The sequence below is a fragment of the Apostichopus japonicus genome, chromosome 3 (genome assembly GCF_037975245.1).
Source record: "Apostichopus japonicus isolate 1M-3 chromosome 3, ASM3797524v1, whole genome shotgun sequence".
NCBI classification, from domain to species: domain Eukaryota; kingdom Metazoa; phylum Echinodermata; class Holothuroidea; order Aspidochirotida; family Stichopodidae; genus Apostichopus; species Apostichopus japonicus.
The window spans coordinates 28,927,571-28,953,321 of record NC_092563.1 but is presented as its reverse complement, the minus strand read 5'-3'; the positions used below and the strand labels follow the sequence as shown (position 1 = coordinate 28,953,321).

Here is a 25,751-nt window from a genome sequence, read left to right as displayed (position 1 = left end):
GGTTAGCTTACTTTATTTGGTACTTGTAATATAAACACGGGAAGGACGTTACTGCAAGTGTACTAATATTTGATGAGTATTGGATCAGCCGATTAGGACACATCTGCACTAACACCTTACCAGATCGATGGTGATGTGGTTGTCAGCCAGAGTACACAGCAGTTTCCCGACAAGCCTAATTCCTGACAATTAGCATTATTTGTGGAAAATGTTAATATTGTATGGAAAATGTATGGTACTGAAACTGCAAAACGTGGTTAGTAACTTAGTGGTCTAGCATTTAAATGGAAGATGACCGTACTCGTACAAGGCCTAACGTTAGGGTTTTTAGGCCAATGCTCTAGGCCCTAGGTCTAGCTTAGGGCTAACCTAAGTGAGAGTTAAACAAGACAATCATGAACGTTTGGCCGTAGGGCTAGGTACTGAAATCAGTAAAAGTGAGGCAGGCTGGCTATTGTTATAGGTTATTCAAGTGTACGATATATTTGATAGGTTCAGAGTTGATCCCTTACTCCCTTAGAAGCAAAAAGACATTTAGGCCTAGGCTAGCTGAACACCACTTCATATTTAAAAGAAAATATGGTAAAGGCTTAGCCTAATTCAATTATATTTGCTCAGGTCTCAACATTGTTGTGAAGCTCTGAGCCTGATATCAGCCTGGCCTGGCCAAATAACTAGTATTAGTACTAAGTTACCTGATTTGTTATATCCATTCCTAGCCATGGTACATCTCACATTAGACATCTCATTATAGTTGAACTCAAAAGTTATCGTACGTATTTTTGCCTACCAGCCTAGTTGATTGAGCATGAGAAAGGCCCATTACACCAGTGTTGTAGTAGGATGGTGACTTCGAAGTTCGCCCACTTAAGACTTAAAACACCCCAAAACTAAATCTTCTGGTCTAAATCACCAGAAAATATACTTCATATGGTGGGAGAATTGTGTTTTAGTACGATACACGGCCAAACTTTCTTTCCTGCAAACTGTTTTCACGTTGTTTTCCAAGAAAATTCTTCGTGATTGTGGAACTGGTATTTCTTGCTAGAGTATTGCGAAGTTCGGCCACGCAACCTACAGTGTGGCGCTGGTAAAAATTGGTGGCGCTGTTGCTCTTTCAGTAATTATAACAGACTTCATAGATCTTCGTCATTTTATTGACAAATATATAAGTAATTTCTTGCACACGGGTCATTTTGGAGAGAAAATAACTGTAGCTTCGTACTTTTTGGTGAAATTTGGCTCTTCCTGTAGGTTTTCATGGTGAAAATCGTGTATTTCTTAGGGTGCCCGAACTTCGCAGTATGGCGAACTTCGCAATACTGACTATACTTGAGAAGTACTCAAATTGTTCTGCAAGTACTCAGTAATCACACTTGACCAAAAGTACTTGGATGCTAAGGTACTTTGACTCGTCATTCAGTACTCAGAAGTTGATGCTAAAGTACTCATAATTGTACTCGGTTAAAGGGTGTGAAGACTCGCGCACAAAGGAACGTCTCATGCCAGTAATCTGACCTAGTTTTGAATGAGGTGTAACAGAAGTGTTAGACACCACCAACGATTCCAGAAAATATTTACACAGCTTGCTACCGTTAATTAGACACTAGTGTACAGTCAATACATACAGCTTCGGTCACCCACAACACAGTGTACATAGCAGCGATGGACATCTCAGGTCTAGATAAAAGATAACAAGGCATCACGTTTCATTACTGTCTGCATTTTGTAGCGACAAGAAGAAACTTCACTTGCAAGCAACGGAAAGTTAACTTTTTCAGAGCGCGGCACACGGTTGAGGCGAATCTTCGATGCCTTTAAGTACTTTAAGAGTGTATTATAAATGAGTAATGTGAAACTGATGTTATCACAGGAAGTCGCATAACTGTTTATCATTTCGGCATTCTATTGTATGACTCGAATAATAGTACTATACTTGAAACTTGAAAGTTTTTAGGTCGTTCTGACTGGCAATAAAGTGGAAAAACATTCTTGACGGTTATTTGGACATGGAGGATTTACTTTAATGCGACCATGGAAAATTTAGGTATCAATTAAAACACTCGTTCAACTGTTTTGTATTTCAAAGAGATTGAATGTTTTCTATTCACTATTTTTTTTACATCTTTTGCAGGACCAACAGAGCAAATATTTCATAAGGTTGTTGAACCAAGCCTTGGCAATTTAAAGTTGGACTTTTACCCTCATCACCATAGTATTCGACTACACACAGCCTTCTATCCTCAGCCGAGTCATTGCCAGTTAGGATCTGAGAGCAGAGACAGTCTCCTACGACCCAGGACTCATCCTCTCTCAAGACAACATAGCAAATTACCACAGATTGCAAAGAAAAGTACAGCATATCAGAATGTCCCGTTGGTACGTAAATTGGATCGTCATGTCTGCAAAAAGACGGTTAAACCTTTCAAGATTTCACAGTCTTGTATCTAAACAAGGCCTTCTTGCACCTCCTTCACAACCACTTTTACCCCGGTCATTGGAAACTTGTTACACCCACACATTAAAGTGTGCTCAATTCAAACAGCCACCCCTGTATAAAGTTACGAGCCGTTTGGGATGTCTTACTGAAGCGAACCGCGGATGGCGGGGGGAAATTACTGGGTTTGGGGTCCTTCGCTTCGAACTCATAAGTTATAAATGAGGATGCAAGAGTTTTCTTGCGTTGAAACAACGGCTGACGATTTATTACAAAACTCAAACAAAATGAAAATATACAAATGAACAAATCATGATACATGACAGTATACAGTAAATGGCTTGATAAACTCAAATGGCTTAAAGGACTCTTTACTATCTTAATTAAAACTATCCTGACTCGGGGAAAAACCTTTACGCAAATAATACGAAATATTCATACAACATGAATACAATTAAAGAATGAATAATATTACTCACAGAAGAATAATATTAATACACAACACAACAGTGGAATGGCTCTGTACTCGCACAATACTGTACGACAATGTATAAAGAATAATGTAAAATGAACATTATGATATAATCTGCATAAATAATACAAAACGTTTGCCAACAGGCGAGGAATTTTAGCACCTTCGTAATGGTCAGCCTAGGGCAACACATGCCAGCTGCAACACATTATAGGCCTTTTCACCTATACTGTTCCTAGACAGCAGGAATTTTCACCTCCTGAACCCACAAACTCTCAGGAGACTTGTCACTCTGTAGCTATCCAAAAAGGCTAAGATTAAAGGACAAGCTCTGAGACAACTCTATAGGTAACAACAGTAACAATTATGTTCAAAATACAAAATACGTATACGCTCTTTACACTGCGAGCTGTACAATACTGAAATACAGTTACAATAATCTTTCAATACAACTGAACTGTCAATTACTTTCGGTAAACTGAAACCTAACCGGTACTGTAAGTTACAGTACAGTATAAAAGTACACAATACTACACACGTGCTTCACGATACACAAGACACGCTATAAACCCGTAGGACCAAGGTCCAAATACACAACCTAACGAATGTACTTTACACAGTGAAGTACAACCTAGCCAGAGGGGCAACAATTACAACTACGATTCAATTAAATAACAATAAGGGTACGTACAGAATTTATGACTTTATATCTTACTAAAAGTGATGTCAGCTCGCTTGCGATAAAGAAGAAGAAGACGCTCGCGGTAAAGGAGATCGCGTACATCGAGACTCCATCAACACTAGCTCGCTATATACTGTAGTAGGTCCGCCATCTTGGAAACCAGTGGCTTCGAGCCAGAAGCCGAACCATCCAAAACCTGAGGCATCCTGCCTCTAAGAAGGTGGACATCTCCTCACGGACTCCAGATAGTAAAGATGTGAGTAAATCTGGGCTATTTACGACCCAAGATTAAGTAAAAATTACGGAAATACAAAGGGATAACGAGGCGAACCCCGGAGCTCTGCAGGGACGATGCTGCCATTAAAACGACGTATACAGAACTGAAGAAAATACACACGTGCAAACAACTAACGCTACAATACAGTATATTACGTAATACATGTAAATAGGGTGCATACAACAAAATTTCACTTCACTACATTACATTATCCAAATAGATTATGTTGGGATTGAAGAAAGGTGGCAAAATGTAGTCATTCTTGTAGTTAGGGATTTTACCTGACTAAAGACTAGAGACTATGCATGATGGATGCTGGCAGCTCATACTAAAGTTTTCACATATTCTTGATTTCTTGTGCCATAATTACATTTATTTGTCCTTAAAATTAGAAATGAGTTTGTCCAGCGTAATTTAAGCCCACTTTAGTAGTATGGACGTTATATATTATCATTCAAGAAAACTGTTGGCAAATTTTAGAAAGAAATAGTAGTTGGATACTAACTTTCTACGATGCAAGATCTCATTTTGGAGACAAAGTGTGAAAGATCTTATAATCCTCTCTTACTAAATGTTTGCTCTTTGCTTGTTTTGTGTCACCTGTCTCTTCAGAAAGAAACACGAAAAAAGCAGTTTGAATGGTTTTCTATTGATTTTAGTTTGCTTACAAAAGACAAGATTGTTTGCCTTGGTCTGAGTGTCTGTTGAATATTAAATTAGCATATAAATGGTTCCTTGATATACCTGTCTGGTACCTTAGCCTTGTTTCCAGTCACTTTTATTGATTAGTTGGAGATAAGTAAACACTTGCAGCTCTTATGGCTGATGAGAGTGTCAATACAATCAAAAGGATACAGAGAGGTACAGTACGCTCTCGATCAATGAGGAAGGTCTATATCAAACAGTGTCTAGCTCTTTGCTTTATGTAGATCCACGAATAGTTTAAGGGATGAAATTGTAGCATATTCGAAGTTAAGATTGGATGGAGATATGAGATCAAGAAAGATTTCCTCTTTCTGTTTCTATCAAATGAGCAGTTCTAGAATTGAATTTGTAATGTAGTTTTGAAAACTGTGTGAGTAAAGAGGTATTGCAATTATTTCTATTCCTCGACATTCATGCACCACACCTCCCTCCCTCCCACCAAGCAAAAGTTGTGTTACATCCACTATGTTCTTACCCCTCCAGGTTTGCAAAGACATTCCCCCCCCCATTTCCCCACTCTCCATATTTTAGGTACATATATTTAGTGCAAAAACCTGGTATGTGAAAGCATACGTTATGCATTGTGTCGTTAAATGAATGTGTTATCAGGATATCCCACCCTTGTGCTAGAATCATCACAAATAAATTCTCTCCCATTTGATCTCATTAGTGTTTCCTTCAATTGAAAGGCATTAAACTGTAACATGTTCTAGTGCTAATTTGTGTTTAAATTTGACAAAAGATGTCACAATAATGTAAATATGCAGGTGTTGCAATAGAAAGGAAAGCTCTAGATTCTCCAAATTTGAACAAAATCATTGTGATGTGACCATTAAATAGTTTCATTACCCTGGTATTTAAAGTGCAAACACTTAACATTTATACCCTTTTACCACAATATTGCACATTTGAAGAGAAATCCACACAAGCATTTCAAAATCAAAGTGCTGTATGTTTTTCTATATCTTTTGGCTTCTGCCTGAGATTGTGTGATAAAGCTTGTCATACACATCAATAGTGAGATGATCAGAGACCTGCAGAAACTACAACTGAAGTATGCTTTCTATTCCAATAAGGGTTTTTTTCATAGAAAGCAAATCTTTAGGTTTCCAAGAAACCATTGAATCAATCTTCACATTGAAAGGTAATCTTCATATTGACAGAGATGCCAAGGTCAGATGTTTTTTAGGCGGGTGAAAATTGTCTGGTGCTGTTGGTTACTTACACCATCTAAGCGGAGCGCCACCATGGGTTGGCGCGAAGCGTACAAGAAAATTTTGGGATCTTACGGCCCCTCAGATGGCCGGAAACATCACTTCCCGGGTCATCTAAGCTGCATCTATACTGTCTCAATCGTATAGGTAACGTTGCTTTCAGCCGGGCATATTTAGCACGATCGGCTTTGAGTAATTTCCAATCCTGGCGGGTCTGAGATACTTCGCATTTTGATGTGATGAAATGAATTTCACGCTAGCAATGATACACTTTCACAGGAAAAACTCTGTGGGCCCACAATGCGGGAGATTCTTCAAAAATGCGGGAGTTTTTTGGAAAATGCGGGAGATTGGGACAGGTGGGCGGGTGAGCGGGAGACGACCCGAAAATGCGGGTGACACCCGCCCAAAGCGGGTGACTTGGCAGCACTGTATTGATTTATGCCACTTATGTCACTTATACATGTTTAAGTATGGTGGAATATATGTCACTTATAACATGTTATACGAGTATGAAGAAATATGCCAACTCTGTGTGTCCCCTGTATTAGCGTATCATGTGTGTGTTATAAATATGCAGCTGCACTGATAGACACTGTACATACTGTGCTCGTGAGTCAAATCGTAACCACTTTTGCAATTTCAGTTTTAATCTTTGAAACATAAATTTTTGTAGTTTGAGGCACTTTTGTCCATTACTCCCCCCCTCCCCCCCCCCATTTAGTGGAATTATACAGTAAACTTCAAGGCATGTACAAAGTTAGGTAAATGTTCCCTTGCTTTCCAGCAGTTTGACTCCCGACCTTTACTAGTATAATTCTTCATACTTCCGACTGAATCGGATAAAACCATCAATGATATCACACAGCTGATGGATAGAACTAAACAACTGAGCACCATCAGCAAGATTCTTATCACGGCTATCAATTAAAAGAACATATAATTAATGCAGCTTACAGTCACGAATGTACCATACACCATCCATACAAAGTGAAAGCTTATTGCTTAATCCCCTCTGAAAATGGTTAGCTTTCTTTATTGCTTTTGGGATGCTCCTTAAAGAAACACTGCAGTCAAAGTTTAACACAGTCTTTGCTTCTCTCCACAGAAATTAACTCAATCTGGATCTGTTGGGTAAGGATTTATTTATTTTTAAAACAAAAGCTGTCAAAATGTTATTTGCAATGTGATGATAGGTCAATTTGAGGTCAACAGAAGTCAAATTACACAAACCCATTAACAACAGGATATAGCTTCAAAAGTAAAAATGCAGATAACTTTTAAAGTGTATATATGTTCATATGAGTACAAGAATGGTGATTATCAGTTGAGGTAAGAAATGTACAAAATTTAAAAACCTTTCTGAGGTGTCAATGTACAATATTATGCTTGGTTTGCCATGGACCATGGTAGTCTGCAAATGGTGTAGGTGGAATGAAACTCTAGTTGTTAACCACTCATAGTAATACATTGTAAATCTCTCTACAGACCCACACAAAGTGTGCCATGGAGTTTTCAGTAAGTGACAATGTGTTTTGCTGTGTGGATTGCACCATTCATGTTCTTTCAAGTCACAGCAGCAGGTATCACCGGGCTCATCTTTCTTCTCTTAACATTAATGATATGAAGTTCTTTGGTGTGAATGATTATTTACGTAGGGTACTGGGCTGTGGGAAGTTCATACCATAATAAGTGTGGCTTCCCATAGACCATAACCTCAGCTAAAAAAATTCTTCAATAGTCAGGTAATGCAAATTTTGAAAGCGGTTTTGCTTGTTCAAAAAATGTAGCAAAATAAGAAAGACTAACCAATATGTGTAAATGTACAAGAAATAACTGTTAAACCCTTGGAATATATCACTGTTAAACCTTTGGAATATTTCACTGTTAAACCCTTGGAATATTCACTCTTAAACCTTGGAAAACTTAACTGGTAAACCCTTGGAATGTTTCATCCAAATATGATTGCAGTTGTTCAAATAAAATACAGAACCTCCAAAGATAAAACATTTTCAAGTGTGATGCTTTCAAAGTTGTCATCAAGGGCAGATCCAAGATTTTATAAAGGAAGGGATGTGGCCCTGGGGTTGTTGAAGCAGACTCCCCATGTGGGGAGGGGTAGGGAAGGGGCCTGGAAGCATCCTCCCATGAGTCTAAATGCAAAGTTGTGCTAAAAACCATTTTGGATATTCCCCTCAACCCCCCCCCCCGTCCCCCTTATTGATCCATGCCATTTCATTTCACTGGATTCTAAGATATAGTATGTTATGTTTTCTTGCATAACTTGGTTATGTCATATACCATCCTACTTGTCTACATATATCTTTAAATCTTTATGAATTTCTTCGTCACTCGTCTCTTACCTGGCTCCACTTCACATATGCACTCATGTCTACCTAACCTTCAAGACCTTGGTAACCTTGGTAACTTTTCTTTGAAGTAATAAGTTTCAAGGAAAAGAGCAGACACTTTGTGTCTAGAATATAAATCAAAAAATGTGCTTGTGTTCCCTATGGAATCTTACAGGGTTGATGCAGGCATGTTAATTATTTTCACTCCTCATAATGAGTTATCATTGTTAAGAACAATAGAAAGGGCTCACCTGTATCATACAACAGTAGATAGGGCTCACCCTTATACCACAGTAGAAAGGGCTCACCCATATACCACAGTAGAAAGGGCTCACCCATATACCACAGTAGAAAGGGCTCACCATATACCACAGTAGAGAGGGCTCACCCTTATCATACAACAATGCACATGTTACTCTCTATGTTGAAATGTCTGTTGCTATCCACAGTTCAGTGAGTCAAACCAAAGAGCTCCCTCTATTGACATCACGCAGCCATGAAAAAGGCGGCAAGCTCATATCCAGGAATGCTCGGAAGGCCATGTCTGTCTGTTCCCAGTATCGATATCTTGGACCTGCCAGAGTCCTGCAGTCACAGTCTGTGGGGTGAGATCTCTATTTATAGATATAAGATAATTACGCTATTGTACTACCTACTTCACTCCTCGCTAACATGTCTCTGAGCAACAACTGCCAGAGTCCTACAGTCACAGTCTGTGGGGTGAGGATCTCTATTTATAGATATAAGATAATTACACTATTGTACTACCTACTTCACTCCTTGCTTCCATGTCTCTGAGCAACAACTGCTCTCTTACTATACTGTGTCTAGAGGACTTGATATTAAACCAAGAAATGTACAAGAAATGGTAAACCAAGAGTACAGTTGTTGTGAGGAGACAGGAAAATTTGTCGTTCAAACATATCCAAACCAAGGAAGTTAAGAATTAACCTGATATCGTAAAGATCTATGCAAAAACAGCAATAATCTATAGCAGTCTTTGAACACAGGAATGAAAGTATATTTTTATTATTATTATTACACCGGTGCTTATATAGAGCAAAATCCCAGGGTTCAATGCGCTTAACAAAACATATACAAAAATACAATTGAATACACTTAACCATAGGTTTGTTTGAAATAAAACATCCTTAACGCTGATTTGAAAGTGCTGATATTTTATTTGTGATAAAGTTCAGGGCCATGAAAAATGCCTGAAAATTCTCCAAAGTGGGTGCCACCACGGGGTATAGATAGTCTGGCTACAATAGAAGTTAACTCTCAAGTTTCTTTTTCCTCAAAAGAGGTCAGGATGAAGGGGAGGAGGTCAAGAGCGAACAGGTCCGTCGATTCAAAGAAGAACAGAAGAGTTTGGACCATACCAGACATTTGAAAAGAGTCTCTGAGGTATAATTTCTCAACATGTTTTAAGCAATTTCCAAACTTCAAAGCAATTTCCAAACTTCAAAGGAAAAAAAAAATCGCTTATTTTTTTCTACAAAATTTGAGGATAAATTTCAAAGGACATTATTATTATTATTACGCAGTTATTACGCCGTTATTTATATAGCGCATAATCCACAAGTTCTATGTGCTTTGACAACTTAGCCTTGGTCATTGGTAACTTGTCACACCTACACACCAAAGTGTGCACAATTCAATTAATCTCTCCTGGGGCACCACAGTGCACCACAACCACGTGTCCCCCGGGGGACTTCTCATAGGGTGTAGCCACAAACCGGCGCACGCACTATATTTACAAGTTACCTTGCAAGTCCCCATTTATACACCTGGGTGAAGAGAGGCAATGGAGATAAAGTGCCTTGCCCAAGGACACAACACAATGATCTGGCCAGTGCTCGAACCTTTAATCCTTAGATCACCAGTCCACTGCCTTAACCACTTGACCACAATGCCCCCCCCCCCCATTTTACATTAGTAAAATATTTGTTTTCAAATAATGTCCAAGCTTTGAGGAATTTACTGCGAACATTCTTCTTTCCATTGTCCCGCCCTCCCTCTCTTTCCCCTACCAGATCAGGGTTGCATTGAATGAACAGTTTATAAGATTGTATTTATTTTGCCTTTTACCTAGATTGCAACATACCAACACAGAGTGGATAGGATGTACTACATGTGTGGCTCAAGAGTAAGGATTCAGGAAAGATATGATGTTGACAACGAAGAGTTAGAGAAATTGAGAGCCTTTTCTTTAGCCAGGTCGCAGAGCCGAGCTACCAGGTAAAGTTTCATTCAAATTGAGAGGAAGCAGGAACCAAGGTTTTGGCAAATGTTTTCCTTGAAAAGTTCAAATTTTGTGTGCTACTTTGAATGATATCATACTCAGAGAGTTTTTCTTCCTGGTTTCACACGTACATTTATAAAAGGTTTCCTTAAAATGCTTCTCTTTACATCATAGGAGACAAAAATAACATTTTGCCAAAAAAAACAAAGGATTTTGAAAGTTGATCCTAGAAGGAAGTAATTGGATCATGTTAGCAATTGAAGTTTGAAAACAAGAAATAGCAAGAATAATAGTGGATATTGTCTCCTTTTGAAGCATGACAGTTTAATTGTTTGTACAAACATGATAAGATGTCAAATATTTCCTACTATGTAATACTTGAGCTCAAAACATTGCATTAATTTTTGGTTCCTTGCTTCCAGCAAAGGAAACTATGCAGTCAGGTTGTTGTGCATGCGCCTGTATGTGTGTGTGTGTGTGTGCACAGGATTTCAGGCAGAAATGATAGATGTGGGTGTCCAAATTTTTAAAGTGGATGTTCTACCTATTTTGGGCAACATGATGGTGATGGCCCCTCACGGTGGGGGTCAAGGGGCCCGCCTAAGGGGCCCTTGTGGGGGTTAAGGGGCAACGTCCCCTAGGAAACTTTGTGTTTAGAGGTATTGGAGGGTAAAAAGCAAGCTGTTTGGTATAGTCAATTAGAGATTTGATTGGTAAAATAAGGGAAGTCGGAAACAAAAAAGAGAAAAACCAAAACAATATTGACAAAGTTGTCTCATTTCTGTAACTCTGTATATTTGCGTACTAAAAACCTGAGAAAACTTTGCACTGCTTCATATATATTTTGCAAGCCGTGCACGTAAAAATAGGCCATCAGTTTGTGAAACTGGCCGTGCAATAGACGGCTGTGGCTGGCTGCCAAACCCCTGTGTGTGCATCTATTACACTTGCTTGGGTGCGCTATAAACTCAACAATGGAGTGATGGATATTTGTCATACTTACTATGTAGATTTATTATAGTGAGAAGGTGTTTTAGGCACGGACCTAATGAATATTAATGAGGTTATGGGGTGAAACGTAAATATCTTTACATCTTGCAATAGCTACGCAACCTTAAGCCGGATTGTAGTCAAACTTGGTATACAGATGTTGGTTAATAGCTGGTACCTATGAAGGTGTAATTTTGTTTTGGACCATCTCGGCCCAACAAATTTCAGGCCTATTTTTGGACTGGGTGGGCCCAAATTTATTTCTACCTTAAATGCATTTTGGGAAACATTCTTTGGGGACCATATTATGAAACCCATTATTTGTTGGACCATTTGGGCCCACATTTTCTTTGCATTGCAGTAACTTCACAATTGTAAGTCGGATTGTAGCCAAACTTGGTATTTAGGTCTTGGCTAATACCTGGTATATGTGTGCCTAAATATTTTGTGACCATGTGGGCCATTTTTGCACCAGATGGGCCCAGATTTTATAAGCTTAACCCACTAATATGGCAACTTAACAAGTTGGATCCAGCCTTAATCTATCAGGTTTTCTTTTATTCTCTTCTCAGTGGTGGAGGGAGAAGTAGTCACAATAGACATGGATATGGAGGTGGGAGTTTCACATCCGGAAATGTACAGGTTTGTTTATAACCAGGTTTGGTTTTACTTGAATTTTATTGAAAATTTGTGAATGTAGCTAGTTTGTAGATTTTAGTTCATGCCTCTTTTACATGTCTCCTGTACAGACAGACTCCGATCTACCCTACCGTAAGAGCTGGTAAACATTCTTGAACTGTGCAATTGGCATTTTAGTTTACTCTGTGATAGTGATTTATGATTAAGTGATTGATTTATTACATATATTCAACTTTCCAGAAAGAACTCGAGACGTTCTTATTCATGAATGCGTATCTATTTGTTTAATAACTGTTGTGTCCATTTTGGGTACTTTGCTCCTGCAGCGCTTCTGAGCAGATTTTTTTAACTGGATAAAAGCGCTTTACAAATTCTTATATTATGATTATTATTATATAACCAGTATTTTTCTCAAAGAGGGCACAGCCCAGAGAGAAGTTGGTTCTGAAGCACCAGTGATTTAGGAAGTCCTCATGTATAGCGTGAGGCCCAGATTGGAATCCTTGGGTGGCAGCCTGGCACTTTCTGTGCTGAATGCAACAAGAAGAACTATTTTAGTAGTTTTACTTTGTAAGCTCTGCGAATCTCAAATTGGCCACTTTTGCTTCGACTTCCTTCTGCTAAATATATCATGATAACCTTCTGTTGTATTTATAGGCTGATCCGGACTTGACCCTTGACCTCTTATCTGGGACTGTTTCAAGGTCAGCTTACTTAGACCACAACAGGAAAGAGATCGGAGATAATCAAGACGATGAGAAGACAGAAAATGAAAAGACAGAAAATGAAACTGTTGCTTTTAGTAAAGGTAATGTAGCACAGTATCATCCCACCTATTACACCTAGGAACTTTGTTTTCAACATGACAAATTGAGTGTATAGAGATGCCATCTTTGTGACTCTTAGGAAGTCCGTCAGATAAGCATAGGAATCATTTGTCTTTGATACCTCACCCTCTCCAGGGATTCTATGGTGTATCATGCATTTGACAGGCGCATGAAACTAGTTAAATGTACACTTGAAAGGGAAATAAACAAAACTTAAAATAAACGTATATTTGTGACGTTTGTTTGGAAGCATTTCAACAGGAGAATTGCAAAGTGTACTACAAAAAAGTATGAAGTTGTTTTTAAAGAAACAAAAAAGTAGATTTTTTTTCATTAAGTACATTTTTTGGGATAAAGTATGTTAGGTCCAGGTAAATGATAAAATAAACATGCCTGCTTACATGTAGCTTTCTTGTCATGTTTGTTCAGCGAATCAATTAATTTGGAATTATTTTGTCTCCAGTATTTGCTTTTGTATTTCACATGTCGTTCACTTATCTTTCAGAGGATGATTTGTCTAACTTGAGAATAGATGGTCGCGGTACCAAGCAAGACAAAGATACCTTAATGGGAGGAGGCGGAGACAAATCTAGCCAAGAAGAGAATGTTAGAAATAGTCACGAGAATATGCTAGATGCACAAGAACATATTAATGATTCACATGAAGACATTCAGAATTTAGGAGGGAGTAGTACAGTCCCCAGTGCAGGAGGAGACACTGGTACTGCTAATGTAGGAAATACATTTGTAACTCAAGAGAAATTGGAAGAGAATGAGGGAATGGACAGTATTGACGCAAAAGATAATCATGAAAACTTGAACGTAGAGGTACCGCTAGATGGAGGAGGAATCTCGGACGGAGGGAGGAAGACTCCTGGGGGAGATGTAACGTCTGAAATAAATAATCAGGGAGGGGGGTCAGATGCATCCAAAGATGGAATGGATGTGAAGGATGTAGAAGAGTTAAAGGGAGAGGATGGTAAGGAGGTTGGAGATGAAATCCTTGGAGAAGGGGCAGAGGATGAAGAAGCTAATGATGAAGAGGATGTGGAGGAGGAATCTGAAGAAATCCTGCTGACAGACAGAACGGGAGACAGTGTAAGTCAGCCACCTGCACCACCTGGATGGATTCGTCATTTATAGAGCTGTAGCATAATGTCATTAGTATTGCTACCCATCCACCATGGCTTACTTTATTAGGGCGGCAGAAAACTAAGAAGTGGGGGTGGGGAATATTTTGCTTCTGTATTAAACAAGGTACTATAGCACTATATACTTGTGGTAGTTTTGTCATGTACCCTTAAACCATTTACATACTGATCACATTTTACAAGTTGCAGAATAACATTGGTTTCCAACGAATATAAATACATAAATTAAAAATAAAATAAATAACGGAAAAAGAGAGTCTGTCGACAGTAGGTGAAAAGTTGTTTGATGCAGCGTTGTTATACAATTTTTTGTGGATATCTGGAAGACAGAAAAAAACTGTTTATTTGAGGTGTGATTTGGTCAGTTTGGTTTATTTATAGCTATGAAAAATTCATGGACTATATTTTTCATCATATTGTAGATGTTTTGTTACCTAATGTTTATGTTATTAACATATGCATAATATATAATATCCCAAACACGGTTGTTAATGCTATTATAAGGAAATGCTGATGTTTGTTTTGAGCTATTTTATAGCAAGGCTCATCTAATGGTGATGGTGTTAGTTACAAAGGTGAGGTCATTGTATACAGTTAACAGAGTCTTTTGCTTGCTTTCTGTAGCTCGATTCAAAGGCCATCAGATTTCCGCTCAATTTTTCAGATGCTACTAAAACGGTGCCTGAGGTACTTAAGCCAGAGGTCTTGATTCCTTAAATTATTCCCACATATCTTGGGGGGGGGTTGGGAGGTGGGGGTGTGGGGGGAGGATTGGGGTTAAAGAAAGGATGGGGGAATTAAGTGGAATTACACAATAATATCTCAGTGGGTAATCTGGGAAAAGTCTAAAAGTTTTATTATTTGTGTCCAGGTTGGCCTTTGTAGCCTACTTTGGAGGGGGTGGGGGTGCCCGGCAGGGGCCGGGGGGAATACTGATAACCTTTGATGTTATCTAATTTTAACTTAGCATCGTACATTTTAAATAACTCCTAGTTGCTTCTCGATATCTTTTTAATCCCAAAATGAAAATTTCATACAATATCATATTTCGAGGATGCACATCATATTTTAGCTATAAATAAATCAAGAAGTGATTAGAATTTGCAAAATAAACTAACTGGGTGTTGGACTTCCTTCCTGTTCAGCCCATGCAAGATCTGATGAAATTTAATATACGAAAGAAAGAAACAAGAAAAGATTAAGAAAATAATTGATGGAGTGACTTAGTAGCATAGACTTTATAGATGTAGCTCAAAATGTTTGATCATTCTTTTCTATTAAAAACTAACTGTTTACATTTGTGTTCTTTGTTTTACTTAGATTTTGTAGACTTTTAGTTTAGTTTAGAGAGAGAAGTTCATGCTGTTTTAATCCTTAGAAATAAACAAAATATATACTTACAATGCTGTGCTAGGTTTGACATACTCAAACAACACTGAACTTTCAAACTTAATTTAATCAGTTGTGATTGTGACACACATTCTCATTCTGCTTGCTATCTATCTTACTTTAATTCTCCTGCCTACTTTTAATTATCAAGTTACAAATTATACCAGTCAAGAACAAAGTGCCACATATTTTTCCCTTTAACTTTTTCTCAAAGTGATATTATTATTTTTCTTAATACATGAAGTATTTCTTTTTTCTAGTGACAGAACTTCTAAAAATACTTTATTACAATAAAACCCACATATTTACAATTATATTTAATTGTGGTGTTAAATAACACATTGATAAAAGAAGAATGCGTTACACTTATGCTTCTGCATGTAACACTGCATGTGTCCATTACTTTTGGATTAAGCACTAAAAATACTTTTTGTTACTAGCTGTTTAATCTATTCAAATATTTTATAGGAACAAGTCTTCCATCCTGTTTGTCAATATGTTTTAAATTGGGCCTTTGGTATTTTCAATGGAAATGACAAGTTCCTAGATAAATGTTCCTTAGTGTGCCAGTTGCAGTCTATGTTAGCTACTGAGGAATGGGTCGGTGCACCAAACAACTTAAATGATGTATGTTATGGTTGTTTGATGTAAGGTAGATTTACTGGTTAATAGTTCAGGGATACTAGGCGTAAAACTAGATCTTTCAAATTTATGAATGATATTACAAGTTTTGTACAGTCGTGTTCAGCCGTAAACAATTTTTCATGTTGATATTCCTTTATTAAAGTCTACGATTGTTCCATTTTTGTTATATCGCAGGTCACGGAAGAAGGTCCTTCTGAGAGTGAACTGACCGAGAAGATGAAACTGAACCACCAAGAGTAAGTGTATTCATAAAAAATTTCTTTTTTGTGTAAACTTTGATGGTTTGGTTTAATCCTTGAGATGGCACGACTAACGTACGGATGGTAAACGTGTAGTCAAGCCTTCTCTTATGTTTAATTTAACTTTGACAATCAACAAAAGTGGTGGGACAGCAATAAGAGAAAGTAGAAAACACCAGTAGAGTTTTAAAATCCCAATGTAGAAGTTTACTCTTCTTGTCTTCAGGTGCAGTGTTTTCATATTCTCACACCTGTGATAGCACCAGTCTCACTCTCAAGTTGCTCATTAGTTACGTTGTACAATATAATCTCAAGTCTCAAATGTTGTCATTAAGTGCATTCACCCCTGTTCAATATCTGTCCTGTCCCTTAACATATGCAGTGCACAGAAATGTTCTTTTTACCATTGTTATGATGACATCATAGTTAGAGTTTAGTATGATCCAAGCTATCAATAAGTCTCTTTCGTTTTAAATTTCTGCTGCTAAAATGTATTATTAGATGTGTCTTTTGAAAATGTATCTCAATTTTTATTGTGCATTCACCCTATGAACCTTGCTGATGGTTTGTGTTGTTTCATAACTCTTTTTATTTGAGGGAGGAGGAGGGGGGGTGAGGAGTAGGCCTTGCTAACAGGCTTAAAGTTGCTTTCATCCAGTTATAATTTTCTTGATGCAGAGCAAGACATTTCCTTTAAAACACACTTACTATATAGGACACTACATTGTTTAAAGGTCAGGGTGTTAAAAATATAACTCCCTGCTAGGATGACCTTTTTTTCCCCTTCTGAATTGCACTTTGCTTTCAGTCTCAACAGTCTCAGTGTTAACAACAGTAATGTTTTTTTACTTTATGTAATAATTACTTTTGTCCATTTTACAGAGTGGGCTACGGCATCGTCCTGGATAGCACGCCTTTTCATGCGAGCAAAAAACAGTAAGTGTCTCGATTGGATTATGATTACACAAGGTTACGTAATCTTGTAATAAATGTGTTTCCTATATCTCTATGAAATGATACATCAATACACTGCATTACCTTCAGACCTCCATGTTAATTAGCTGTACAGAGCAGACTGCTGTATGTGCTATGATATCTAAATTTTTTAAGTTTTGCAGATGCACAGAATGGTACTGAAGGAGTAATAAACACTCATCCCTAACAGATCTGTATAATTTAGAGGTAGCTTGGAATGGGTGTGTAAGGGATATGTCTACCACATATTTGAGTATCAAAGCTTCAATTTAGATTGGGGGGTAACCAATAGGCAGCGTGCAACTCAAATATGGCCTGCAAGAGACTTTTATTGGGCCTGTGAATGGTCACAGTCTTGTACTTATCATCAGATCTGGTTCCCTTATGGCATTCTATCAGCCTACCCTGAACATTACTCCAGGCAGATATGAGATGTTTATTATGTCTGGCCCTTTTGCTCTAACCTATGCTTTTCTCTGGCCCTTGTAAAAATTAACTAGGGAACCCCTGCTCTAGTTTCTTTTACTAAATTTTCAATAGAATAATTAACTGTATTTTTCATTACTTATCAACAGGATATATGATAACACTACTTTTGAGAATCCAGCATTGAAGCAGTTTGAAGATTTAGCGACCCTGTCCAAAGATGTCCCCGATCCAGGTTCCACTACTGGTCTGCTGCCTCCGGATTTTACGCCCAGGACCGACGACCAGAGCAGCTACATCTCGGACACCAGCGATGCATTAATTAGCAAGATGGAGGACGACTTACAGTCCAAGGACCGTCTCTCTGATAATCTGAGCAGAGTCGGTCACTTGGAAGACTCGAGACTCGACCAAGACCTGTTAGGGGAAGACAACGATGATGAGGGGACAAAGGACTGGGATAATGGCGTTTTTGGAGAAGTGTTGAATGACGAAGAGAGGAAACAAAAGGAACAGATGGTAGAGAAGAGGAGGAAAGAGAAAGCAGAGGCAAGGGAGAGGCACAAGAAGATGAAGAAGGAAACGACCGGTGAAGAGAAGACAGCAGATGTCATCCCCCGAAAACTTAATGTAAGGCGATTAGTTTTTTTCTTCGTTTTGGATAATTCAGTAACAGTGTAATGCTGAAACTATGGTGTGAGGCTGGGGTTAGTTATGGGAAGCGCAGGATTTATAGAGATATTTTAAATACCATGGCTAGTTTAAAACTCCTTATAAGTTTGGTGGTGCATTTTATGGATGTTTTAGCTGAATGAGGGAATTAATGCCCATAAATTGCTTTTTTGTAACACACAAATGTGGCTGGAGAACTTAGGGTCTTTAGAGGCAATTTTCTGAAATGTATAAAGCTTTGTATAATGCTGACAAGTGCTTCAAAGAAGAAAGAACAGAGAAAATCATAACTGACTCCTCTGAAAGAGGACTGTTATATTTTCAACTTTAGAGGTATTCACAGCTATATATTCCTGACAACATTCACATCCCTTGAACATTCAAGTTCACTTGAAGATTAGGGAATTTTTTTTGGAAACACCCAAATTGTAAATGTCTGCTTTCTTCCTTTAGCTGACAGATGTTTACAGCTTCATCACAGCTCGACAGCGGATGATATTTCAGAAAAAATTCCAAGATTTAGATGTTGATCGGAACGGAAAGATTACCTTAAAGGAGCTGTCTCAAAGGATGCATGAGTGGGTGGATAAGAAGGAGATCAAGGAACTAATGAAGGTAAGAAGTCTCCAAGATGAGATCTCTCCTGTCAAAACTTCGAAAAATCTGTAAAAATGGCAAAGTTGCAATATTAACTAAAGAAAAATTGCATGACATGTAAATATTTCATGTGTCTATCCTCCCCCCCCCCCCCTGCAAGGTTGATTGTTCAATATTGTTAGCAGTGCTGGGTTAACCCCCTCTGGAGGCCTAAGGCACCACATGCTTGCCCACTTCCCACTTGTTAAAGGGTGTGATGACTCGCGCAAAAAGAAACGTCTGATGCCCGTAATCTGACCTAGTTTCGAATGAGGTGTAAAAGAAGTGTTAGACACCACCATCGATCCCAGAAAAAAAAACACAGCTTGCTATCGCCGGTAGTTAGACATTAGTGTACAGTCAGTACATACAGCTGCGGTCGATACCCACATCACAGTGTATAAACGATACAGCGATGGACATCTCAGGTCCAGCTAAAGATAACAAGGTATCACGTTTCATTACTGTCTGTATTTTGTAGCGACACGAACGAAACGTCACTTGCAAGCAACAGAAAGTTAACTTTTTCAGATGGCCGCACACAGTTTGGGTCGAGTCTTCAATGCCTTTAAGTTTTGCAGGTTCAACCTAAACATATAATGTTGGTATTACTTGCCTGGAAGAGTTCATGAATGCACCTTGACCTTGCTCAGCTGTTTCATGGTTACAAATGTGATCAGAACATAATAATGTAGGACATAGTGGCTATTGCTTTGTGTGTTTCAATACGTTTTGTGTAGTTATCACATGAAAGGAAAAGTTGGTGCTTTTTCTAAGAAAATATTGAGTCAATGCATATTTTTTAAATTCCTCAGTACTTACTAATTAGCAGGATGATTGATACTACTAGGGTGCACTGATTTCAAATTTACGTTTTTTTTGCTTATCATTTTGTCTAGGTATTTGATTTAAACAGTGACAAGACCATCGATGAACGTGAGTTCGTAACCGTTGCAGCACTGAACGATCAGCTGCTGGGCCGGGAAATTGAATCAGAGAGGGCACCCTTGGAACTGAATTTGAAGAAACTTAGCCTCCATATCACAGCTTATAAGGTAAGGATAATGAATCCTTATAAATCTTTTAGTTTTTCGATGAAATGCTGATCAATAATTTTCTGAGGAATATTCCCTGAACCTAATTTGCATATAAGTATCTGGACTGAAATTGTTCTTGTTATCAAAGAAAAAAAAGGCTGAGGTGAATTATCATCTCATAACAATTTTTTGGGGATGATAAGAATACCTTTGTAGAGACCATTTCATTTATAACATAGCAAAATTGGTGAGAAATTATGAAAACAACCTGCTACCGTATTGAATCACGCAAAGAGTGGGTACACCCAGCCTCGAAGCGCGGGGTTGTCAAGGGCTACAGACCCATGGCTTTGGGTCACTGAAGGGGCCTAGGTAAATAGCAGGTTAAGAGGAATATATTCACCTTTTGTGCAAAGTAGATATCAGGAAGGAATGAAGAGTTCCTAAAAGGGACATAATTGTCCCTGGGCCAACCTGGCTTTGGATGTCCCTGTGTGCACTGCTAATTTGAATATTGACACCTTACTTGGGGTGGGGGTCACATGATGACTTTATACATGTTGTATAAACAAGTAGGCATCAAGTGTAGAACTTAAGAACCAGATACAAGGGACTGGAAGAAGAAAAAAAAGAGTCATATGTCTGCTTGGTGCAACAAATAATAGTATTTATAATGAACCAAGCAAAGTGGTACAGATCTCTAAGATGTTGTAAATTGCTTCATTTTCATTTATCAGGAAATCTTTGAAATGACCGATCAGGACAACAGCGGTCACTTGACGTTGGACGAGGTCATGTTTGTGATCTCGATCTCTGTTGGTGAGGACATTGGTACAGACCAAGAGGTCGTCGACTACATCTTTCGAACTCTGGATTTGAACGAAAACGGTAGCGTGGACTTTATAGAGTTTTTGTCCTTCATTCCCTTCTTTCTGAAACTGCATCGCGAAATTGTTGGTCGGCCTGCGACCTTCCAGGACATCATTCAAGCAAATGAAGCGGTCAAGAGAGCCATGGCCGAAAAGGGAGCAAGGAAAAGTAAGAGGAAGTTTTAGCCATGAAATTGAATGTGGCGCAATTTTGGGGGATTTATTTTTTTGGCCTTAAACACTAAATTGTAGCCAGCAGTATTTACTTATCGGGTGTTTTTGTAGTAATTAATGCGTTTCGATACGTGGAAATTTGAGTTCAAAAGTATGTCAAGCATTTAAAGAAATTGAATTTGATTCCTGGCAGAGAACTAAAGTAATAAAGAACTAAAACTAATGCCCAGTGGTAAGAATTCACTGATTTAGTTAGCAAGGTTAGCTAGCATAATGTACTTTCAGCTATAAAGTATGCACAGATGCATGTATTTATGTTGAAGATCTAACATTCCTAATTTTAGGTCTGTTTACTTTAGCTGCCTGCACCACTGACAAAACAGGTGGCTGGTTTGACAATCATCATCATCACTGCCAATACCTCAGATTAGATTGCTGTTCTTCCCACACTCAGATGTGAATATGATTTGTAAATTTATTCAAAGGTTTTTTGTGTATCTTGTATAACTTGATTTCTTCAGAAAGGTAAAAGAGTTGTATGAAAATACTGCAAATGTAATTAAATTAATTTTTGGTCATTTTTTTATTTCATTCTTACTGTTGCTTAGACTGTTATACAAAAAAAAAGTCTTTCAAAATGACATGAACATTGGCTATAAGTTCCCAGTATTTTCACAAATCAAATGTTTGAAGTTATATTGTCAAAGTTACTTTTGATAATACATGGCTGATATTTTTGGCAACATGTTTATATTGTTTACTATGCATTGCAATCAAACTTTTAATCTTACACAGTATTACACAAACAAACTAGAAGTACACTTTTAATTGGAGATTAATTAACTGCTGATTGGCATAGCAACAAATGAATGTCATTTTATATTAAGCATTTTTTTATTCTTTATTAACTTATTTCCTAAGAATCCTGTTGCATTCCTTCTATTCCAAGGGCGTAGGAACCTGGGGGGGCGCCAGCCCCCCGAGTGAAAAATATGGTGGGGCGGAAGTATCATTCCGCCTCCCCGCTTCGCAAGTCAGAAAACCCCTTTTTCATTTCCAAATGAGAAAAAAAATCTCATTTGGAGCACCAAATTGCATCTTAGGCCAGGTGAAAATGCAAAATTACTTACAAAATGGAGTGGGTGTTGAGGTGTGCTATATTCAAGGGCGGCGGAACCGGGGGGGGCACAGGGGGCACGTGCCCCCCCACTTTTCCTCAGATTAAAAATGTGCCCTTTTTCTACATAAAAATTTCTAAATAAAAAAGCGAAACCCACGTCAAATGAAATATTTCGGGAAGTTTTAAATGTTTACTACCACAGGCGTAGGAGCCCAATTTGATTTGGGGGGCTGTAACGACTTGCCCGAAAAATATTACCAAAATTTTTCGCGCGCGCATGTTAATGTGCATATCATGTAAGCATGCGTTGGTTATTACATCGCATGCCAATAACATACAATCATTTGCCGTGTTATAACCCTTGCAAATCGGTTACAATTATTGGGAAAGTCGTTACAATAATAATGATCATAATAATATCAGTTTAACCATTGAAAAACACATAGAAAATTACTTTTCTTTCAGTATTTTGACATATTTCATTTGCTTTCATGCATGTACGATCGCGTGTGCAGGGACTTGGACTTTATAATGATTTCACCTCATTTTGGTTTTTTCCTTGTTTCCCAATTTGCACATTAGATACTGCAGTGCTAGTATGCATTGTTTCCTTGGGGGGGGGGGGCCTTGATTGAGTGATGTGTATACGCAAATAAGATAATACAATAAGAGTTAAAAGGGTACTAAATATCAGGCTGCATCAGTCCAATAGAATTTCTGCAAAGTGCCCTTCGACGTTGGTGCCCCCCCAGATTCAAAGTTCTTCCGCCGCCCTTGGCTATATTGCACCAAATTGCATCTGAGGCCACCTGGAAATGCAAAAAAAATCCAAAGGGGAGGGGGGGCACCCCCTCACCTTAGACCCCTCCCCCAGGTCGGCCATCAGTCTTTAGCCCCCCCACTCAAAAGTACCTTCCTACGCTACTGTTCTATTCTGCTATATGCCTTTATTGAAAAGACATTTTAAGCTGTACTATTATCACATCTTATAAAATGTTATTATCTGAAATTCGGGGGTCTATCTAACGGGTGCATGGGTGTAAATTTGGATAGGTCGACTTAGGAGGTCAACAGTAAACTAACTATACTAAAACTAAAATAGTATAAGGAACTTGATTATCCAGAATTTATTCATATCCCAAGGAATCATGAGAATTAAAATTTTACTGATTGAGTTAAATTTTGAATAATAAAATTATGTTATATATAATTATATATGATCAACTTTAGCTGAGCTTGGGATTAGGTTAAAGTTCTTTGTACTGCTGTGCACAAATCTTGGGTTTAGAGAAACACATTAGTGCTTTAGTCTTAAATAACCATCTAAACAAACACATTAGTGTACTAGTCTTAAATAAGCATATAAACATACACATTAGTGTTCTAGTCTTAAATAACCATCAAAACATACACATTAGTGTTCTAGTCTTAAATAACCATCTAAACATACACATTAGTCTCAAATAACCATCTAAACATACACATTAGTGTTCTAGATTAAATAACCTTCTAAACATACACATTAGTGTTCTAGTCTTAAGTAACCATCTAAACATACACATTAGTGTTCTAGACTTAAATAACCATCTTAACATACACATTAGTGTTCTAGTCTTAAGTAACCTTCTAAACATAAACACTTGTGTTCTAGACTTAAATAACCATCTAAACATACACATTAGTGTACTAGTCTTAAATAAGCATATAAACATACACATTAGTGTTCTAGTCTTAAAAAACCTTCTAAACATAAACACTTGTGTTCTAGACTTAAATAACCATCTAAACATACACATTAGTGTACTAGTCTTAAATAAGCATATAAACATACACATTAGTGTTCTAGTCTTAAATAACCATCAAAACATACACATTAGTGTTCTAGTCTTAAGTAACCTTCTACACAAACACATTAGTGTACTAGTCTTAAATAAACATATAAACATACATATTAGTGTTCTAGTCTTAAGTAACCTTCTAAACATACACATTAGTGTTATGGTCTTAAATAAGCATCTAAACATAAACACTTGTGTTCTAGTCTTGAATACCATCTAAACATACACATTAGTGTTCTAGTCTTAAATAACCATCTAAACATACACATTAGTGTTCTACTTTGAAATAACTCAGCAAGTAATAAGTATTCAGCTATGTCAATAACTATTCAAATGACAAGGATATTTCACATTGTTCAGTTCATAACAGGTTTAAGGACAAAATAAATAAACAAATGCTTTTGATCAGGAGTCTCTTAATCTTCAAGAAGATTTAAACAATGTGTGCCATTGGTCTTGAATAAGTTGGTTTTATTTGAAGGTAATTTACAATCTACTCTACTTTTGCAAATCTAAAACAATCATTGGCTGAGATAACATCATCCATTGTTTTATAATCATTTGTTATATGAATTGATGTAACTCATTAAATAATATGTACCATTCCACCCCCCCCCCCCCCTTCCATTTAGTTAGAAACATGTTAATTTTATCCGCTATGAAAAAGATGCAATAAGCAAATATTGAGTACTATAAATGATGTGATGTACTATAAATGATGTGAGCATGTTTAAAATAAAACTTGTTTATTCAGTAAGGTATTCATATTTAAACATTGAAATTCATTTGAAAAGTTTATGCAAGATATTTTTAAGCTATTTATTTTTTCAATTTATGAGAGCTAAAGTACAAAACTAATAAGCTGAAACTTGTGCAAACTAAGCTGGTTGAAGATATCTGTAAATTTTGAACTAAACCAAAGGGAATTTAATATCTATTTGATACCTGAAATGTGTTTATTTATAGTCTTTTTTTTTGTGGAAATTTTCATTTACTGCATTACTATTATAATAAAAGTGCTATAAATTTGAATTTTTTTACGTTTTCCATTTTTGTCTTTCTGAAAAAGTAACTATTCATGATTTAAATATAACGCTTGCCTCTTAAATTCTAATAAAGTTGTAACCATTGAGCAGGCATCACAAACTCTCATGCATGTTAAAGGAATCCCCTAGTGAAGAAATAATGCGAATACCTTTAAAAGGGTTTTGCTGATTGGTTAATAACATGGCTGGGAATTTGCTACATTTTTACGTCAAAACCGCGTCCTTTATAGTATTATGTATGGCAAAGATATGAATTATTCAAATCTTTTGGTATTTCTTTTAATGTATCAACAGTAGAATGAATGATGTCACCACAATTCCAGCAATTCAGCTGAATTTATGTGTGTTTTCCTACATAATATTTTAAATCACTTATTCTCAGTGGAAAATAATTTTTCTATGAAACACTTTGCATATTGATGACGGTCTTAACACAGATAACATTCCAATTAAATCAGTTTTCAAGGGTAACTGAAAAAGAATATTACATTAGGAAAGTGAAGCTCTTGAAGAACAGTTGCCGTTATAACATCACAGACTAACTTTTTCGATCCACTCCGCGGAAGAATCAAGGGTTTAACCAAGTTAAATAGGTTACATTCAACCAACCATATCTTTCAGCTATGAATAATATATTGAAATTGGTTTTTCAGCTAACAGTGTATTTGTTTCCTTTCCATGTGTCAAATATTATA

The 25,751-nt window shown here is 37.3% G+C and overlaps 1 protein-coding gene across 3 annotated transcripts; it reads left to right on the top strand.

Moving 5' to 3' along the window:
• LOC139965764 (uncharacterized) lies at positions 1-25,042 on the top strand. 3 transcript variants are annotated; one of them, XM_071968450.1, is made up of 17 exons: positions 1-256; positions 2,135-2,379; positions 6,896-6,921; positions 7,276-7,305; positions 8,588-8,723; positions 8,845-8,858; positions 9,443-9,545; positions 10,234-10,379; positions 11,946-12,015; positions 12,670-12,820; positions 13,345-13,937; positions 16,199-16,260; positions 17,146-17,199; positions 17,814-18,294; positions 18,790-18,951; positions 19,872-20,027; positions 20,747-25,042. In XM_071968450.1, exons 1-17 carry the CDS (start codon positions 229-231, stop codon positions 21,062-21,064), a joined length of 2,775 nt encoding a protein of 924 aa, XP_071824551.1. In that variant the 5' UTR covers positions 1-228; the 3' UTR covers positions 21,065-25,042. The 3 variants fall into 3 exon arrangements, with proteins under 3 accessions (XP_071824551.1, XP_071824550.1, XP_071824552.1); XM_071968449.1 differs by lacking the exon at positions 8,845-8,858 and having other exon boundaries at positions 2-256; positions 8,588-8,743; XM_071968451.1 differs by lacking the exons at positions 7,276-7,305; positions 8,845-8,858 and having other exon boundaries at positions 2-256; positions 8,588-8,743.
• Positions 25,043-25,751: the final 709 nt, after the last annotated feature.